At 36.3% G+C, this 16,458-nt stretch overlaps 4 protein-coding genes, 1 non-coding gene and 1 pseudogene across 6 annotated transcripts; 5 read left to right on the plus strand and 1 right to left on the minus strand.

The window, feature by feature from the left end:
- The first annotated feature begins 110 nt into the window (after positions 1-110).
- Positions 111-1,681, plus strand: LOC104729244 (uncharacterized). 2 transcript variants are annotated; one of them, XM_010448167.3, is made up of 3 exons: positions 111-332; positions 437-555; positions 1,435-1,681. In XM_010448167.3, exons 1-3 carry the CDS (start codon positions 181-183, stop codon positions 1,452-1,454), a joined length of 291 nt encoding a protein of 96 aa, XP_010446469.1. In that variant the 5' UTR covers positions 111-180; the 3' UTR covers positions 1,455-1,681. The 2 variants fall into 2 exon arrangements, with proteins under 2 accessions (XP_010446469.1, XP_010446468.1); XM_010448166.3 differs by lacking the exon at positions 1,435-1,681 and adding an exon at positions 1,080-1,381 and having other exon boundaries at positions 112-332.
- A 436-nt stretch (positions 1,682-2,117) lies between these two features.
- On the plus strand, positions 2,118-3,199 carry LOC104729245 (uncharacterized). Its single transcript, XM_010448168.3, has 2 exons — positions 2,118-2,505; positions 2,615-3,199. Exons 1-2 carry the CDS (start codon positions 2,374-2,376, stop codon positions 3,026-3,028), a joined length of 546 nt encoding a protein of 181 aa, XP_010446470.1. The 5' UTR covers positions 2,118-2,373; the 3' UTR covers positions 3,029-3,199.
- Positions 3,200-4,828: 1,629 nt separating this feature from the next.
- Positions 4,829-6,868, plus strand: LOC104729246 (putative cinnamyl alcohol dehydrogenase 9). The gene is made up of 5 exons (XM_010448170.3): positions 4,829-5,154; positions 5,362-5,475; positions 5,562-6,078; positions 6,199-6,352; positions 6,431-6,868. The coding sequence occupies exons 1-5, from the start codon at positions 5,057-5,059 to the stop codon at positions 6,631-6,633; spliced, it is 1,086 nt and encodes a 361-aa protein (XP_010446472.1). The 5' UTR covers positions 4,829-5,056; the 3' UTR covers positions 6,634-6,868.
- On the minus strand, positions 6,854-7,506 carry LOC104733082 (egg cell-secreted protein 1.4 pseudogene; annotated as a pseudogene).
- A 152-nt stretch (positions 7,507-7,658) lies between these two features.
- Positions 7,659-7,730, plus strand: TRNAH-GUG (transfer RNA histidin (anticodon GUG)). Its single transcript has one exon. It is a non-coding gene; the product is annotated as a tRNA-His (tRNA).
- Positions 7,731-10,415: 2,685 nt separating this feature from the next.
- Positions 10,416-16,417, plus strand: LOC104729247 (cellulose synthase A catalytic subunit 2 [UDP-forming]). The gene is made up of 13 exons (XM_010448171.3): positions 10,416-11,430; positions 11,934-12,323; positions 12,406-12,508; positions 12,605-12,764; positions 12,868-13,134; positions 13,222-13,567; positions 13,665-13,802; positions 13,901-14,026; positions 14,116-14,328; positions 14,421-14,691; positions 14,776-14,972; positions 15,059-15,409; positions 15,494-16,417. Exons 1-13 carry the CDS (start codon positions 11,350-11,352, stop codon positions 16,076-16,078), a joined length of 3,228 nt encoding a protein of 1,075 aa, XP_010446473.2. The 5' UTR covers positions 10,416-11,349; the 3' UTR covers positions 16,079-16,417.
- The last annotated feature ends 41 nt before the right edge of the window (positions 16,418-16,458 follow it).

The raw sequence follows: 16,458 nt of genomic DNA on the forward strand, positions 1-16,458 counted from the left end.
TGAGGGTGTAATATGTAAAATTAAAAGTCAGGAGGGCGAATTTATGCAATTTCTTCGGAAAAGAAAACGACGGCGTTTGGGTTGTAGGGTTTAGTGCTCTTGGTCGTTCCTCCTTCTCATTGAGATTCCAATTCAAGAAAAACCAAAATTGTTGTGCTCTGCGAATCTTAAAATCAAGAGATGGCATCGTGTTGCAGATCAGCGTTAATGGCAGGTTCCAGAAACTTAGTATCAAGATCTAGACCCGTAACTCAAAAGACCCTTAACCTTAAACCCACAACGACTTCAACTCCTTTAGCTTCAATGTCCCAATCTGTCCCTCGTGCTTCAAGGTGCCTTACTCATTTTTCACCTGTTCCAGTCAATTTCTTATCTTTGTTCCCTTGGAAAAATTTAAAGAATATATCCATGTTTGTTTATGGGCTGCAATGTGAAGGGTTCTCTCGGCTTTGGGATGTGTTGAAACGATGATTCCACTCCACAGTGCTGTTGCTTCAGCTCGACTCAAGTCAAGCATCGCTGCTGATTCCTCCTGTTGGAGCTGGCTCTCTCAGGGTAACCTTTTTCCTCTCTTTCTTTGTCTCTTATACTTAAATTTGCTGTCTTTTTCTGCTTCTTGTTTGGTGGTTTGATTCTGTTTTCTGCTTTAACTGCTCTGCATTTGGAAAGTTTTTGAGACTCGAGACTGAATTTGCAGATTTTATTAGTATTTAGTAAACTAGATAGTAGAAACTCTCGTGTGAAGTGGAATTTTAGATGATATTATTGTGTATACAAGCATAATTGTGGCAAGAGTGTTTTCATTAGTCTATATACCCTTTGGATTCAAAGTCTGTTTTTTCTTTATCACAAACAAAACTGTTTTAGGTTTGCAACTGGATGGTGACTGTGAAAGATATGTTCTTTTCAAGTGAACAAAACTTTGACAGATTTTTGAAGAAAGGATTTGTTACTTCTCTCTTTGCATAATAATCATGTCTTGTTGAGATTTTTAGTTGGTCTTAGATTATGTAGTTGTTCCTCGTGTTTGTCCTAAAGCCTTGCTTCTCTGACTTGTGTTCTTCTGCTTAATGCAATAGGATTTGCCACGCCTTTGTGACCCCGGTCTGCTGGATCTCTATATAAGGCGAAAATAATCATAATGTTAGGACTTGCTTTCACAAATTGAATGAACGAGAACAGTGTGATTTCTAGTTCCAACGCTTTTGTTGATGTATTGTTGTCGTTCACAAGGACTTGTTGCAATCTATCTATTGCTATTTGGATCCACACACTTTGGGGGCTTTGTTCTGCACTAAAACTCAGCATGTCCTTTCTTTTGTTCATGATATCACGTTCTGTGTCCATGCATATTACAACGAAGAATCTCTGCATTTTTCAATTTCTTGATGTTGTTGTTGGCTGATCCTCTTCCCATTTCTCTCGTCTCTTTAGAACTGGGAGTTCCTCGGTGACACCATTATTAGCATTGGTCTTGATCTTGAAGCGTCCCTGGGATGATACGATATTGTACTGTTTGAGACTACTTGATTTTGCCAGTTTTTGGACTGGTTTGCTCCGGTTTGAGACCAGGTTGTTTCCCAATTTGGTTCATGTCATCTTGGTTTAGAAATTTTTGGGAGGCATGGAAGGGATAATAGCACTCATCTCAAAATAGTATTAATCATCATATTTTATGGCATTCTAACGAACATAATCAGACTTAAAACCCTACCAAACTAATAATTGTGAATCCGAACTTTCTTGCAGTATACTCGAGTTTGGTCACCAGCTATGTAAGTGTAACTATAATATTGATATTTTTGAAACAATACTACCAAAAAAATTCGAGAGCCCCACATTCACCAGACAAATCATCGTCTAACGCCAATCTCGCCAGCCTTCTGTTTAAATTACCTACGGGCCAAAAAAAAAAAGTTTCAAAATTATAACAAAATTTTGGTTAAAGATGTAGACCAATGCTAATGATGAAGACTAATAGTTAATCTTTTAGTTCCGTTAAATATACTGTACACTATTTAGCTTTCCGTTACAAATTTAATAGTCGGAACTAGAAGATTAACTAGCTCCCTAATCTCTAACCTTCGGTATTAATTAGTCCATTGAGCGTCATTTATGTGAAGAGAAGAGTAAAAGTCTGATTACGTTATATTGCAATACAAACAACAAAAAATGGATTTACTAATTTCCTTTGGGTCTCAATGTATCCCCACCTCCTTTATCTAGCTAACCGCGTAACGAGATGGACGGGCACAACTATATACAAGACATGTATGTCATGTGTGCATTGCCTATATAATAGCTCATGTTCTTACAATGTGTATATAACTCGAACAAGAAACAGTTAGAGAACTTATATATAGAAAAGGCTATATGGGGAATTGTGCACTAAAACCAAAAGTTTTGTCGGAAACCGGAGCTCCGGCACCGGAGGAGCTTAAGGATTCACTTCTTGAATACCACAAGATCGACGCTGCAAAATCTCTTAGCAACTTGTTCCTTCAAGTAAGTCGCTACAAAAATTAAGCACAAACATAAATGTAGTAACTTTAAGGATGTTATATTCTTGATTGTGTTATTCTCATGGCTTGTTTGTGATTTTTTTGGCTACTAGGACAAGGCAGAGAAGAAAACGAAAGATTGTGAAAAGATAACATTCGAAAATGTTCCGGTAGCTGAAGATCTGAAAACAGCTTTGGCGGAGGAAAAATCTCGGAAAAAAGAGACAAAATCTCCGGCGACGATAGAGACAACTTCTCCGGTAGCAGAAACAAAATACCAAGTAATGGAGAAAGAAGCTGTTGCTGACGAGAAGAAAACACCGGAAAACATACCGGTAACTGAAGATCTGAAAACAGTTTTGGAGGAGGTTGCACACCCTCCGGAAACAGAGTCAAAGTCTACAGTAATTGAGACTAACGAAGAGCCCGCTCTTGAAGAGAAAGTGATTGACGTTGTGACTGTGAAAGAAACAGAAACAGAAACAGAAGCGAAAGCAGAGGAGGTGGGAAAAGAAGCAGCACAGTGAAACATCCTTTAAACGCTAGTTTCTTCGTTCTTGATAGCAACATGCTTTGTTTCCTACTTCTTTTTTTGTTTAGATTACGTTTCCTCGAGAGGAAAAACGCAAACGCTGGATTTGTTATATGAATTGAAAACTTCAGATTTCCAACCCAAAATAAGAAAAGTCTTTTTACGACTGTTATGATTTATTTGAAACGTCAGTTTCCTGCGATTGCGTTTCAAAAAGTATACAGTACATAACGTTTAATGTGGTCCTTTATTTAACACACCTTCTAAAGTTTTGGTTTGAATTTACACGGGCGAGCGATAGAGAGATTTAACGGCGGGTAAGACTTTAATGTAGTATTAAAATTTGTAGCAAGACTTTAATGGACCGAGCGATAGAGAGATTTAACGGCGGGTAAGATCCGGATCCGGATTCTGAGCATTAAATGAAACAACTAACTAACTGCACAAACCCTCTTAATTACAGCAGCAATTTAAGAGGCACCCAAACTCTCGAGCCCCAACTTGTCAATTATACATGTAGGGAACAGCCAATTACACGAAGACACGCGTCTATTAATCATTATCTGTTGAACACAGCCACTACTAGTCTAACCACCACCGGTTCATAGACAACCGACAACCTACCAAAGTTAAAAGTGAGTTCTTCAACAAATGTGAAACCAAACTTAGAATTTTTGTTAAGTTTTTTTTTGTGAAATGTTGGGAGTAATTTTTAGAATGAACATATCTACATTCATAAATCTATCTAGCTTTATAGTAGTAGTATAACAAAGTCCAAAGCTGGATAGTACTTGCACTCTTTATGTATTATCGATATATCACATGATTTTAAAATGGACTACTGTACTACAACTTATCTGATTAAAGCTGATCGTGATGTGAAACGAGGATGAACGCATTAACTATTTTATTATATGGCGAGATTGATACTTCCATGCTTTAATAATAATAATTCGACTTTTATCCACAACGTCCAACCGGAAGTTTTTATTTTGTTCCATAATTGTTTGTTTGAATTGAACTACTACTCCAGCCGTCCAAAACCATGATGATGGTGAATTGATGATGATGATGTGAGTGTGGAGGAGGAGTTCCACAACGTTGCATAGTCATCATATATATTCCAAACTATAGAGAAAGTGAAAAGGACTTCTTAATCATACATCTAATATTACGTGCTTAATTTAAAACCATAAGAGTGTGACTTATTTAGTCATTAATTTATATCTCAGCAAATAAGTCGGCCTTGCAAGAAAGTTCACATGACGCTTTAACTGGTAACTAATTCGGGTATTGAAAAAGAATTTAGGACAGTGAATTCAGTCACGTGTCGATTATGATATTTCTTTTTCTTTCAAATTTAGTAAAAAGCAAAAGAAAAACAAATGAATTTAACCGCATACTCAAAACAAATTGAGATATTAATTTTAATCAAATAGTATAATTTTAGAGGAGTGTATTCAGTCTAATATTTTATTTTAGGTGATTTGTGTAGAACAAACAAATCTCATGTTATTTGAATTTGATCATGGATTTTAAATTTTGTTGAAATCAAATGTTATTGAAGTAGTGATTTGAAAATCTATTTTAAAATTTCATGTTATTGAAAAATAAAAACGTTTGAAGATTTGATTTTTAATGATTTTAAAGAATTTTAGAGAATTTCTTTACTTGAGATTTGAAAATTTTCTTTCAATCAATCATACAATTACCCAAAAATCATCAAAATCATATTAAAACTCACTAAATCTTCCATAAGGTGACAATTAATAATCAACCACAATCTATATATAGTATGTTATACAATGAAATTAAATAACTTTCTTAATTTCATGCAATGTTAAGTATAGAAAAAATATATAGTATCTCAATTTACAGGTGAAAGCAATAAAAAGGGTTATTAATATCTCTAGCTACTCCTCTCATCTGTAAATTGACTCCATATATGCACCACTCCCTTGAGACACTCAAAGAAACATAAGCTCAATATCTCACTCAGTCAAAGACAAGAGACAAAAAAACAATGGCGAAATCTCCAGAAACAGAGCATCCGAACAAAGTCTTTGGCTGGGCTGCTAGAGACAAATCCGGCGTTCTCTCTCCGTTCAACTTCTCTAGAAGGTTTTCGTACTTAATCATACCAAAATCCAAGATCCTCCTCGTACTCTGTTTTATCGGTTCTATCATATGGTGTTTTACAACTTATTTTCCATTTATGCTTAACCAAGCCTAGATTTGGTCCAAGATAGATCTGTTACAAAGTTTTGTGTGTTATGTGTTCTTGTTTCTGTATATAACATATAGTTTGGTGTGATTTTGATTCTGTAGAGACAATGGTGAAAATGATGTGACAGTGAAGATCTTGTTCTGTGGAGTTTGCCACACTGATTTACACACAATCAAGAACGACTGGGGATACTCGTATTACCCTGTAGTTCCCGGGTAATCTAAAATAAAAAAACCAAACAAATATATATGGTACTTTAACATTTTTTCGATTATATAACCAAACGTTTTATATAATTCAGGCATGAGATCGTTGGGATCGCTACAAAAGTTGGCAAAAACGTGACAAAATTCAAAGAAGGAGATCGTGTAGGAGTAGGAGTGATCACTGGCTCATGCCAATCTTGCGAATCGTGTGACCAAGATCTTGAGAATTACTGTCCTCAGATGTCCTTCACATACAATGCGATCGGAGCCGATGGAACCAAGAACTACGGTGGCTATTCGGATAACATTGTGGTCGATCAACGGTTTGTTTTGCGGTTTCCCGAGGGTTTACCTAGCGATTCGGGTGCGCCGTTGCTGTGTGCTGGAATCACTGTGTACAGTCCAATGAAGTATTATGGAATGACTGAGGAGGCAGGGAAGCATTTGGGTGTAGCTGGACTTGGTGGCCTTGGTCATGTTGCTGTTAAGATTGCTAAAGCTTTCGGTTTGAAAGTTACTGTGATTAGTTCTTCTCCTAAGAAAGAAGAGGAAGCCATTACTCAGCTTGGTGCTGATTCGTTTCTTGTCACCACTGATCCTCAGAAAATGCAGGTAATTAAACAGTGTGATTTTTAACTATCTTGGTTAAAATCAAAGTTGGTTTAATCCTGTTTTCGATCGGTTGAGTTTCAGAAGGTAAAAAGAGTGACATTGTATCTTGGTTTTATTTAGGCTGCAATTGGAACTATGGACTACATAATCGACACGGTATCAGCAGTACATGCTCTGTATCCGTTGCTAGGTTTACTCAAAGTCAGCGGAAAGCTCATCGCTTTAGGCTTACCTGAGAAGCCTCTCGAGCTACCAATGTTCCCTCTCGTTCTCGGTAACCAACCACTTAATAAAACTTCTTTAAGTTCTTATTGCGTGAAAGACAAGTTAACTTGAGTTACTATGTTTACAGGAAGGAAAATGGTGGGAGGAAGTGACATTGGAGGGATGAAGGAGACACAAGAGATGCTTGATTTCTGCGCTAAGCACAACATAACGGCTGATATTGAATTGATTAAGATGGATGAGATTAACTCTGCCATGGAGAGGCTTGCTAAGTCTGATGTTAAATACAGGTTCGTGATCGACGTGGCTAACTCCTTGAGCCCTCCATGACTTAGCCGAATATAAGAACGGACCATTGAGCAGGCTATTCAACTATTTCATAAGCTCGTGTTTATTATGCTTATGTTTGTGTCTTCTCGAGTTACCTTCGTTTTATGCTTTCCGTTTGAGAATCGGTTTCTTCTCAGACAAGTTACCCTCTTTCTTTGTTTTCTTCTCTGTTTCTCATGTTCTGTTTCTTAAGAGAATCTCTTTGGCAATAATATAAAGATTGATCAAAGTCCAATACAGCTCTGAACCTTTATGATTTTTTAAACTCTTGATTAATCTTACTTTGTTATAAAGACGCTCCATATGCAACATATATATGCGTTTATTAATTAAAATGGAAATTACAATCAAGCTATTTTGGGAGAAGGAGCCGGAGAGGAGTTTGGATTCTGACAAAAGCCACGGAGGACATTAGCCTCCTCAGGCGTGAATCCGAGAGAAGTGAGCATAGCCGGCCAACAATTGGTTGTGATGACGTCGACGGCTTCACAACAACTAACGCCGAGTTTTGTTTCGCCGTTGAGGAAGAAGAGAACAATCTCATTCGTGCACGATTTGAGCTCGTATAATGCGTTCCAGCATTCCATTAGTCCTCCACTTTGGAGCCTCGCCGCTATGTTGGTTGACTCCGCCGTGAGATATCTGCCGAAGACGGTGGTGTTTAGTAGGAGGAGGAGAAGAAGTGTGACGATGGAGATGAGAAAAGTGGTGTTTGAAGCCATTATTTATCTGACTGGTGTTGTTTTGGTTTGGTGGGTTTTGTGTGATTAGAGATTGGATTGTGATCGTTTGGTATTTATAGTGTGCTTAGGGAAGGATATTTTTGGGTTAGTGAGAGATTAAAGAGTCATTAAAGGTTTTGTTAGTGGGGAAAGAAGTAAGAGGGTATTGATTAAGAGTGGTTAAGCAGGATTAGTGAAGCGTCTTAAGCTGAAGAAGAGTTACGGAGATACGAAAGGTTTAGTTGTGAATATAAATGGATACTTGGGTATAAGTTGTGTTATTGATGAAGTCAGTCAACAAAAGTGGCTGTAGTTTAGTGGTAAGAATTCCACGTTGTGGCCGTGGAGACCTGGGCTCGAATCCCAGCAGCCACAGTTTTTTTGGAATTTTTTACCTGTCTTACACGTGTCAACTTTCCTCATGGGTCTTAAGCCGTTTTTAACGGAACCTGCTTATCACAGTTTTTATTAATTTAAAGCCCACCATACTTTCCTTATAGCCCATATATTGGTTTCTTTAGGTAAACTCAAACCCATATATTTTTGCTGGGAATTTTCAAATGAAGTTAACTATATTTTTCTTTTTAAAAAGAATTCTCACAACAACAAAAAATATTAATAATAATAAGAAAAAATATTAATAATTAAAATAGAGCAAATGAGATGAGAAATTTTTTTTTTCCTTTTTTTTGTGTGTGCGAAATGAAATGAGAAAACAAGAGCCGATATTAAATAAATAGAAGGTACATAAAAATGGCAAAAACAAAAATAGACTTATAAAAAGAGTGGCCTAAACTATGATCCTATAACCTCGTTTAGGTATGGCTAGTTGGACTTTGCCTTTTGATGGATCAATCATTTAGATTTAGGTTAAACAAAACTCCCACAATTGAACGATTAAAAGTATAATTAATTGGAGAAAGCACATTTCTATCATGGGACTTAGCTGCGTAGGCCACCGATTTGCGTGCTAAGGTTTAAGGAGCTAAATAGTAAAATTCAACTTTGAATATAGCTACCGACAGATTGTGATCAGTAACACAGTAGATTAAACTTGAAAAAGTAGTTAAAATAGTTCGCTTTGTTTTGGAACCAATTTTTACACGAAAAGAAAAAGAAAAGACACGAGCCCATTGACCTATATTTTTTAATATTCATTTATCTTATTGCATTCATAGGAAGTTGGCATATTTAAATTAAATATGACCCCGCAGAGCGAATAAAATACGATTTAGTGGGAAACTCTTAACAACTAACTAATGACCTTTTCCTGTAGGATAACACAATAATTCGATTCTAATTAAACAATGTCTTTCTATTATCATTCGTCAGTTCACAATAATGCGATACAGTGAAAACAATTAAAAAAACATGCTTCACTGTAGCGGTAATTTTCGTCGGTGCCAATATTGTATCTTTAATTATTATCCTACTAATTAGTTTTGAATTGTATAAATTATCTGATTTGCTGGAGCCTTGTTGTAGGCCATCTGATGCTTTTGGCCATATATCGACCGACGAATATTCGCACTCCCACAGTCCGACGCAGTATAAATGTATAATATCTACGCTATGTATGCACCATTTAAAGAAGTCAGTACGTAGTAAGCATACGACGAGCTGGACTAAACGTGAATCAAAATTGTTAATTTCTTAATCATAGTTATTAAAAAAAACTAATCCATTTATATAATACCGCATGGTGCAACTAATCAAGATGTTTAAATAATTAAAAAGTAAAACATACTTTAGTATTGATTCTTATCTAAATGGTTAAATTAGCCACAATTATACCTGAATTAGTAAATACTTCTACAATTGTCTTTTCATATTTTTTGGGTGGTCACTACCTTTATTTTGTTTCCCCAGCTGCTTGGTTGGCTGGTTAAATATGATAATCTTTGGCAACATCTATTTAAGAAAGCGTAATTAATTTATATTCTAGTTCACTTAGCTTGTGGCCAACTAAATGGCCATCGTACATTAATTTGATAGAAAGACTAACTGCGTAACATCCAAATAATGATTCGGTTATCATTTCGCCATCAAAAATAATCGATTTATATATGGCAAAGACATAGACATTTTAACAATCTATTTACGATAATTCGGTAGAATATAGTTGTCCATGCATTGATGACATAGTTCGCCTCTAATCAGTTTTAATAATTATACTTAATTAACATCATCATGTCATATTTATAATAGTCTAATCGAAACAGACCTGGTTTATTTAAATGCATATAAATCGATTAGATGGGGAAAAAAGAAAAAAAAAAACACTGTAAGACCTTTTCAAATGTCGTTTGTTTAAGCAGAAGTGAACGATTATGGTTTAAAACAAATTAACTGTGCTCGATTTGAACATTCTGCTCGTGTACGTACAGTTACATTTTTTTTTGTCGGCTGGTTTTATATAGTTTTAGACTGTTTAGTGAATGTTTATGCCTTTTTTCCACACAAAAGAAAAAGAATAATGTACTTCCACAGCTGCACTGTCCCGAAGAAATGAAGAAAAATGTTACGCCACCGACAAGATTTCTCACCTTATAACGTATTAAACTAAAGAAAGAAACAAATTGTTTATTCAGAGTTGGTTTGAAAAAGATACTGATCCAACGGTCATGGATTTTACATAACGTTATTTAATAAATACGACCAAAATATCCTGATGAAATCAATGTATACCTAATTAGAAGCTTCACAAAAAAAATAAAAATAAAGGAAAACTTATAAACTTTAGTTTCCTCTTTTTCCATTATTACAATATTCACGTGTAATATACTAATAACTTTGGATGTTTATTAATAAATGATCCAATTATTAGCAAAATAATTCTGATCTTCCAATCATAATTTAGTTACGCATTCAAAACAATAATTTACTTTAGTAAAAAAAAAAAAACAATTAGCCATTAGATTACCTTACGAAGTAACCATTAAACTGTGGATAGGTTTAAGTTTAATAAAAAGGCAACAAAAACTTTCAGGGGATTTCTTAAATTTACAGCGCTGTAGAAAATTATACGACATATATATATGGAGTCAATCCATATCTAGTGTATTGGTAATTTGGTAACAGAACAACCCCTCAACAAATATTGTTCTCCAGAACCTGTAGATATCTTTCGTTCGGTCTTCAAAAATATCTCTTCTCCCAAACAAAAAAAAAGCCAAAACTTTGTATTTTTGTTTGTAGTTGTTGTTGTCTTTCTTTTTCTTCTTCTTCATCCATTCACCAACTCTAGAAGAAGGTGGGACTCACACAGTCTCCAGCTCCACCACCACCATAGCCATCGTCATTTTATCCGGGACCCACTAATTATGTGACGTCTATGTGTTTGTTTATAGACATTTGTTTCAATCTCTTAATTTCATCTGTTTAATTTATAAAGAGAGAGAGAGAGAGAGAGGTATTTGATCTCAATTTTGCTGTCCACATTTTATTAACACAACTCAAGGTTGTGTCTGAACTGAATCCACCTCTCTTCTCTCTTCTATCTCTCACATTCATCTTGCTCTCAATCTATCAGACACAAGAAAAAACCCCTGATTTCACATTGCTTTTGTCAGTCTGTAAAATTCTCTAGAATCAGTGACTCACTCACTTAATTCCAAAGACCTTTTTTTAAAATTTTTTATATATATTTTGGTTGTTGTGGAGGAATCAAATAGCTAGCTAGCTCTTTGCAAAAAACTCGTTTTTATTTCTTCTTCTTCTTCGGGATCTCTTCTTTTCATTTTAATTATTACTAATAATTATTACTATAAATATATATATACACACCAGACCCAAATATATACTTATTGTCGATTCGGTTTCTATTTCGTCTCCTCTTTCGTCTTCCATACTGCATGCTCTGAATCGGTGTGTAATGGAAGAAGCTCAACAGTCTGGATCCATCATCCGGGTCGGGTCCGGTCTTGGTCTCTGAGCATTATTAGCCAATAGAGAGACAGAGATAATTCTTTTTTTTTTTGTGAGAGAAGAAGACATGAATACTGGTGGTCGGCTCATTGCTGGCTCTCACAACCGTAACGAATTCGTTCTCATTAACGCCGATGAGAGTGCCAGAGTAAGAGATTTCATTATTACTTCCCTTCTTGATTTCTTTCGTTTTCACTCCTTAATTGAAATTTATTCACCAAAAAAGTTTTTTTTTTTTTTTTTCTTTTCCTTTTGGGATCTATAGATTATAAGAATCTTGATGGAATTTTATGTGATCTGAGGTTACTGAAATTAGAAGTTTCTGGGGTGGAGTAATGCCTCAACCCACATGTTCTGTTTTTTTTTTTTTCCTTTTTTCTTCAAGTGTTGTTGCATGATTCATACGTGTCGGCAGTGTTGTCCTGAGTAGCAATAAGTTCATACAAATCATGTTCTTGGTTTATCTGAGCTGCTCTTTAATTGCTCTCACCTGATTCAGATGGGATACTAATTTAGTAATTAGTGTCTCAATTATGTAAAAACGACAACTTTCATGAAATCCTGATTCACTATAAGCTACAAGATCATCTTTAGGATTTGATTAAAGACTAATATGTTTTCATTTGTTCTTGTGAATTTTTTGCTATATAGATACGATCAGTACAAGAACTGAGTGGGCAAACATGTAAAATCTGTAGAGATGAAATCGAATTGACGGTTACCGGTGAGCTCTTTGTTGCCTGCAACGAATGCGCATTCCCTGTTTGTAGACCTTGTTACGAGTATGAACGTAGAGAAGGCAATCAAGCTTGTCCTCAGTGCAAAACTCGATTCAAACGGATTAAAGGTAGTCCACGTGTTGACGGAGATGATGATGAAGAAGACGATATTGATGATCTTGAGTATGAGTTTGATCATCATGGGATGCACCCTGAACACGCTGTTGAAGCTGCATTATCTTCACGCCTTAACACTGGTCGTGGTGGTTTGGATTCAGCTCCACCTGGTTCTCAGATTCCTCTTTTGACTTATTGTGATGAGGTGAGGAATCCAAATTGGTCTCTTTCATTGAAAACGTTGTTCTTTTTCTTATAATGCGTATGTTTTTTTTTTTTTCTTTCAGGATGCTGATATGTATTCTGATCGACATGCTCTTATCGTGCCTCCTTCAACGGGATATGGGAATCGAGTCTATCCTGCACCGTATACAGATTCTTCTGCACCTCGTATGTGTTTACTTTTACCACTCCTAACCCTTTTGTTTATTATATGAATTTGCTCACCTTCTAATAAGTTATGAAATGGTTTTGTTTGTTTTACAGCACAGGCAAGATCAATGGTTCCTCAGAAAGATATAGCGGAATATGGATATGGAAGTGTTGCTTGGAAAGACCGTATGGAAGTTTGGAAGAAACGGCAAGGCGAAAAACTCCAGGTCATTAAACATGATGACGACGAACTGGATGATCCTGACATGCCTATGTAAGTTCAATGGTTTTTGTTAAAATCTCATATAATCTTTTTGTGTTCAATGGTTTTTGATTTCTTATTGTTGTTGTATATACATTTTTGGTGCTAAAATCAGGATGGATGAAGGAAGACAACCTCTCTCAAGAAAGCTACCTATTCGTTCAAGCAGATTAAATCCTTATAGGATGTTGATTCTGTGCCGGCTCGCAATTCTTGGTCTTTTCTTTCATTATAGAATTCTTCATCCAGTCAATGATGCATATGGATTATGGTTAACATCAGTTATATGCGAGATATGGTTCGCCGTATCTTGGATTCTTGATCAATTCCCCAAATGGTATCCTATAGAACGTGAAACATACCTTGATAGACTCTCTCTAAGGTAACAGAAACTCAAAAAGAATACTTGTCTGCAAATATTTATTTTTTACATGTCCAAAGATTTGTAAACCTCTCTTTCTCTCATTAGGTACGAGAAGGAAGGAAAACCGTCAGGATTAGCACCTGTTGATGTTTTTGTTAGTACAGTGGATCCATTGAAAGAGCCACCGTTGATTACAGCAAACACAGTTCTATCTATTTTAGCTGTTGATTATCCTGTGGATAAGGTTGCTTGTTATGTATCAGACGATGGTGCAGCAATGCTTACATTTGAAGCTCTCTCTGATACAGCTGAGTTTGCTAGAAAATGGGTTCCTTTTTGTAAGAAGTTCAATATCGAGCCACGAGCTCCCGAGTGGTATTTTTCCCAGAAGATGGATTATTTGAAGAACAAAGTTCATCCTGCTTTTGTTAGGGAGCGTCGTGCTATGAAGGTGTCCATTTCTGCTTTTTCTCTTCTTTTTTTTCGTATATCCAATGGTAAATATGTTTTATTTTTAAAATCTGATTTTATATTTTTGTTTGTTGCAGAGAGACTATGAGGAATTCAAAGTGAAGATAAATGCATTGGTTGCTACAGCACAGAAAGTGCCTGAGGAAGGTTGGACTATGCAAGATGGAACTCCTTGGCCTGGAAACAACGTCCGAGACCATCCTGGAATGATTCAGGTAATGATATGACTCTCTTCTTATTATGTTATGGTTTGTTCTGGTTCTCAATATATCTTCAGACCGAAGCTTACTAAAGAGGATTTTGAAATTGGCAGGTGTTCTTGGGACATAGTGGAGTTCGTGATACGGATGGGAATGAGTTACCTCGTCTAGTGTATGTTTCTCGTGAGAAGCGTCCTGGATTTGATCACCACAAAAAAGCTGGAGCTATGAATTCCTTGGTTAGGATAATGTGTTTCTTGATTTGTCCATTTCTCTGCTTTCCTGAGTACAAGTAAACTAAACTCATTTTACTTTTTTTTCCTTGAAGATCCGAGTCTCCGCTGTTCTATCAAACGCTCCTTACCTTCTTAATGTCGATTGTGATCACTACATCAACAACAGCAAAGCAATTAGAGAAGCTATGTGTTTCATGATGGATCCGCAATCCGGAAAGAAAGTTTGTTATGTTCAGTTCCCGCAGAGGTTTGATGGGATTGATAGACATGATCGATACTCAAACCGCAATGTGGTGTTCTTTGATGTATGTGTCCTTGTGTCTTTTTGCTTTGTTTCTTTTTAATGTTTTACTGCTCTTACACTTTTCTCATTTGATCATTTTTGGTGTGAAAACAGATTAATATGAAAGGTCTTGATGGGATACAAGGACCGATTTATGTCGGGACAGGTTGTGTCTTTAGAAGACAAGCTCTTTATGGTTTTGATGCACCAAAGAAGAAGAAACCACCAGGCAAAACCTGCAACTGTTGGCCTAAATGGTGTTGTTTGTGTTGTGGGTTGAGAAAGAAGAGTAAAACGAAAGCTAAAGATAAGAAAAACAATGTTAAAGATACTTCAAAGCAGATTCATGCAGTAGAGAACATCGCAGAAGGGGTCATTGTCCCAGGTATCAAAGAAGGAGAAAACATAAACATTGATTGTTTGGTTTCTATCTTGTTCAAATTCTAATTAGCTGTTTTTTAATTGTTAGTGTCAAATGTTGAGAAGAGATCTGAAGCAACACAGTTGAAATTGGAGAAGAAGTTTGGACAATCTCCGGTTTTTGTTGCCTCTGCTGTTCTACTAAACGGTGGAGTTCCCCGAAATGCAAGCCCCGCGTGTTTGTTGAGAGAAGCCATTCAAGTTATTAGCTGCGGATATGAAGATAAAACCGAATGGGGAAAAGAGGTAAAAAAATAAAAACATTACAAAGTTTTTAAATTCAACTACATATAGGTTCTTGTGACCTCATTCTTGCTGATAATGTTATGCAGATCGGGTGGATTTATGGATCGGTTACTGAAGATATCTTGACGGGTTTCAAGATGCATTGCCATGGATGGAGATCAGTGTACTGTATGCCAAAGCGTGCAGCTTTTAAAGGATCTGCTCCAATTAACTTGTCTGATCGTCTTCATCAAGTTCTACGTTGGGCTCTTGGCTCTGTTGAGATTTTCTTGAGCAGACATTGTCCGATATGGTATGGTTATGGTGGTGGGTTAAAATGGTTGGAGAGATTCTCTTACATCAACTCCGTTGTCTATCCTTGGACTTCACTTCCATTGATCGTCTACTGTTCTCTCCCTGCGGTCTGTTTACTCACCGGGAAATTCATCGTCCCCGAGGTACTACTACTATAGTGATAATGACCTCTGTATTGATCAGTTTGAAGATTGTTTTCTAAAATCTAGTCTGTTTTGCTATGACAGATAAGCAACTACGCAGGTGTTCTCTTCATGCTCATGTTCATATCCATAGCAGTAACTGGAATCCTCGAAATGCAATGGGGACGTGTTGGAATTGACGACTGGTGGAGAAACGAGCAATTTTGGGTGATCGGAGGGGCCTCTTCTCATCTGTTTGCTCTGTTTCAAGGTTTGCTCAAAGTTTTAGCTGGAGTTGACACGAACTTCACGGTCACATCAAAAGCAGCAGACGATGGAGCTTTCTCTGAGCTTTACATATTCAAGTGGACAACGTTGTTGATTCCTCCGACAACGCTTTTGATCATAAACATCATTGGAGTAATTGTGGGCGTCTCGGATGCAATTAGCAATGGGTATGACTCTTGGGGACCTTTGTTTGGGAGACTGTTCTTTGCACTTTGGGTCATTGTTCATTTATACCCATTCCTGAAGGGGATGCTTGGGAAACAAGATAGAATGCCTACAATAATTGTGGTTTGGTCAATTCTGCTAGCGTCGATATTGACGCTCTTGTGGGTAAGAGTGAACCCGTTTGTGGCTAAAGGTGGACCAGTGTTGGAGATATGTGGTCTGAATTGTGGAAACTAAAGAAGGAGTATTGTGTTGGAGCTTAGGAAGCAGATGTATTGATGGTGATGAGGAATGTGTACCTCCTCTTTTGGAGGTTGTTGAATGAATGATGCAAGTGTGTTCTAGACAAAGATGTGCAGTTTTTACAAGTTCTTAAAAACTTTTTTTTTTGTTTTTGCTTTTGTTCCACCCTAAATTAATTCTTTTGTTATCAATGTTATACTAAATAGAGTTGTTTGCTTTTCTTTTTCTTTCTTTTACATGTACTTTTTTAGAGTTATTCACTAGATATTGTATAATACAATAAGGATCATATAGATACACTTTGTTAATAATGGATTTTAGTGTCGTTTCACACTTTTTTTTTTTTTTTTTTGCCTTTGTATTTTGTTCATAAA

The sequence above is a fragment of the Camelina sativa genome, chromosome 12 (assembly GCF_030686135.1).
Source record: "Camelina sativa cultivar CO46 ecotype springtype chromosome 12, ASM3068613v1".
In the NCBI taxonomy this organism is placed as follows: domain Eukaryota; kingdom Viridiplantae; phylum Streptophyta; class Magnoliopsida; order Brassicales; family Brassicaceae; genus Camelina; species Camelina sativa.

What these genes read in the sequence shown, in the direction of transcription:
- LOC104729245 (XM_010448168.3), top strand. Translation starts at nt 2,374, where the DNA reads ATGGGGAATTGTGCACTAAAACCAAAAGTTTTGTCGGAAACCGGAGCT. An exon ending in TTAGCAACTTGTTCCTTCAA is followed by an intron (nt 2,506 to 2,614) that starts GTAAGTCGCTAC and finishes TTTGGCTACTAG; the next exon opens with GACAAGGCAGAGAAGAAAAC.
- LOC104729247 (XM_010448171.3), top strand. Translation starts at nt 11,350, where the DNA reads ATGAATACTGGTGGTCGGCTCATTGCTGGCTCTCACAACCGTAACGAA. An exon ending in CTTGATAGACTCTCTCTAAG is followed by an intron (nt 13,135 to 13,221) that starts GTAACAGAAACT and finishes TTCTCTCATTAG; the next exon opens with GTACGAGAAGGAAGGAAAAC. An exon ending in AAACCGAATGGGGAAAAGAG is followed by an intron (nt 14,973 to 15,058) that starts GTAAAAAAATAA and finishes AATGTTATGCAG; the next exon opens with ATCGGGTGGATTTATGGATC.
- LOC104729244 (XM_010448167.3), top strand. Translation starts at nt 181, where the DNA reads ATGGCATCGTGTTGCAGATCAGCGTTAATGGCAGGTTCCAGAAACTTA. An exon ending in TCTGTCCCTCGTGCTTCAAG is followed by an intron (nt 333 to 436) that starts GTGCCTTACTCA and finishes TGCAATGTGAAG; the next exon opens with GGTTCTCTCGGCTTTGGGAT. An exon ending in TTGGAGCTGGCTCTCTCAGG is followed by an intron (nt 556 to 1,434) that starts GTAACCTTTTTC and finishes TCGTCTCTTTAG; the next exon opens with AACTGGGAGTTCCTCGGTGA.
- LOC104729246 (XM_010448170.3), top strand. Translation starts at nt 5,057, where the DNA reads ATGGCGAAATCTCCAGAAACAGAGCATCCGAACAAAGTCTTTGGCTGG. An exon ending in CCGTTCAACTTCTCTAGAAG is followed by an intron (nt 5,155 to 5,361) that starts GTTTTCGTACTT and finishes TTGATTCTGTAG; the next exon opens with AGACAATGGTGAAAATGATG. An exon ending in TATTACCCTGTAGTTCCCGG is followed by an intron (nt 5,476 to 5,561) that starts GTAATCTAAAAT and finishes TATATAATTCAG; the next exon opens with GCATGAGATCGTTGGGATCG.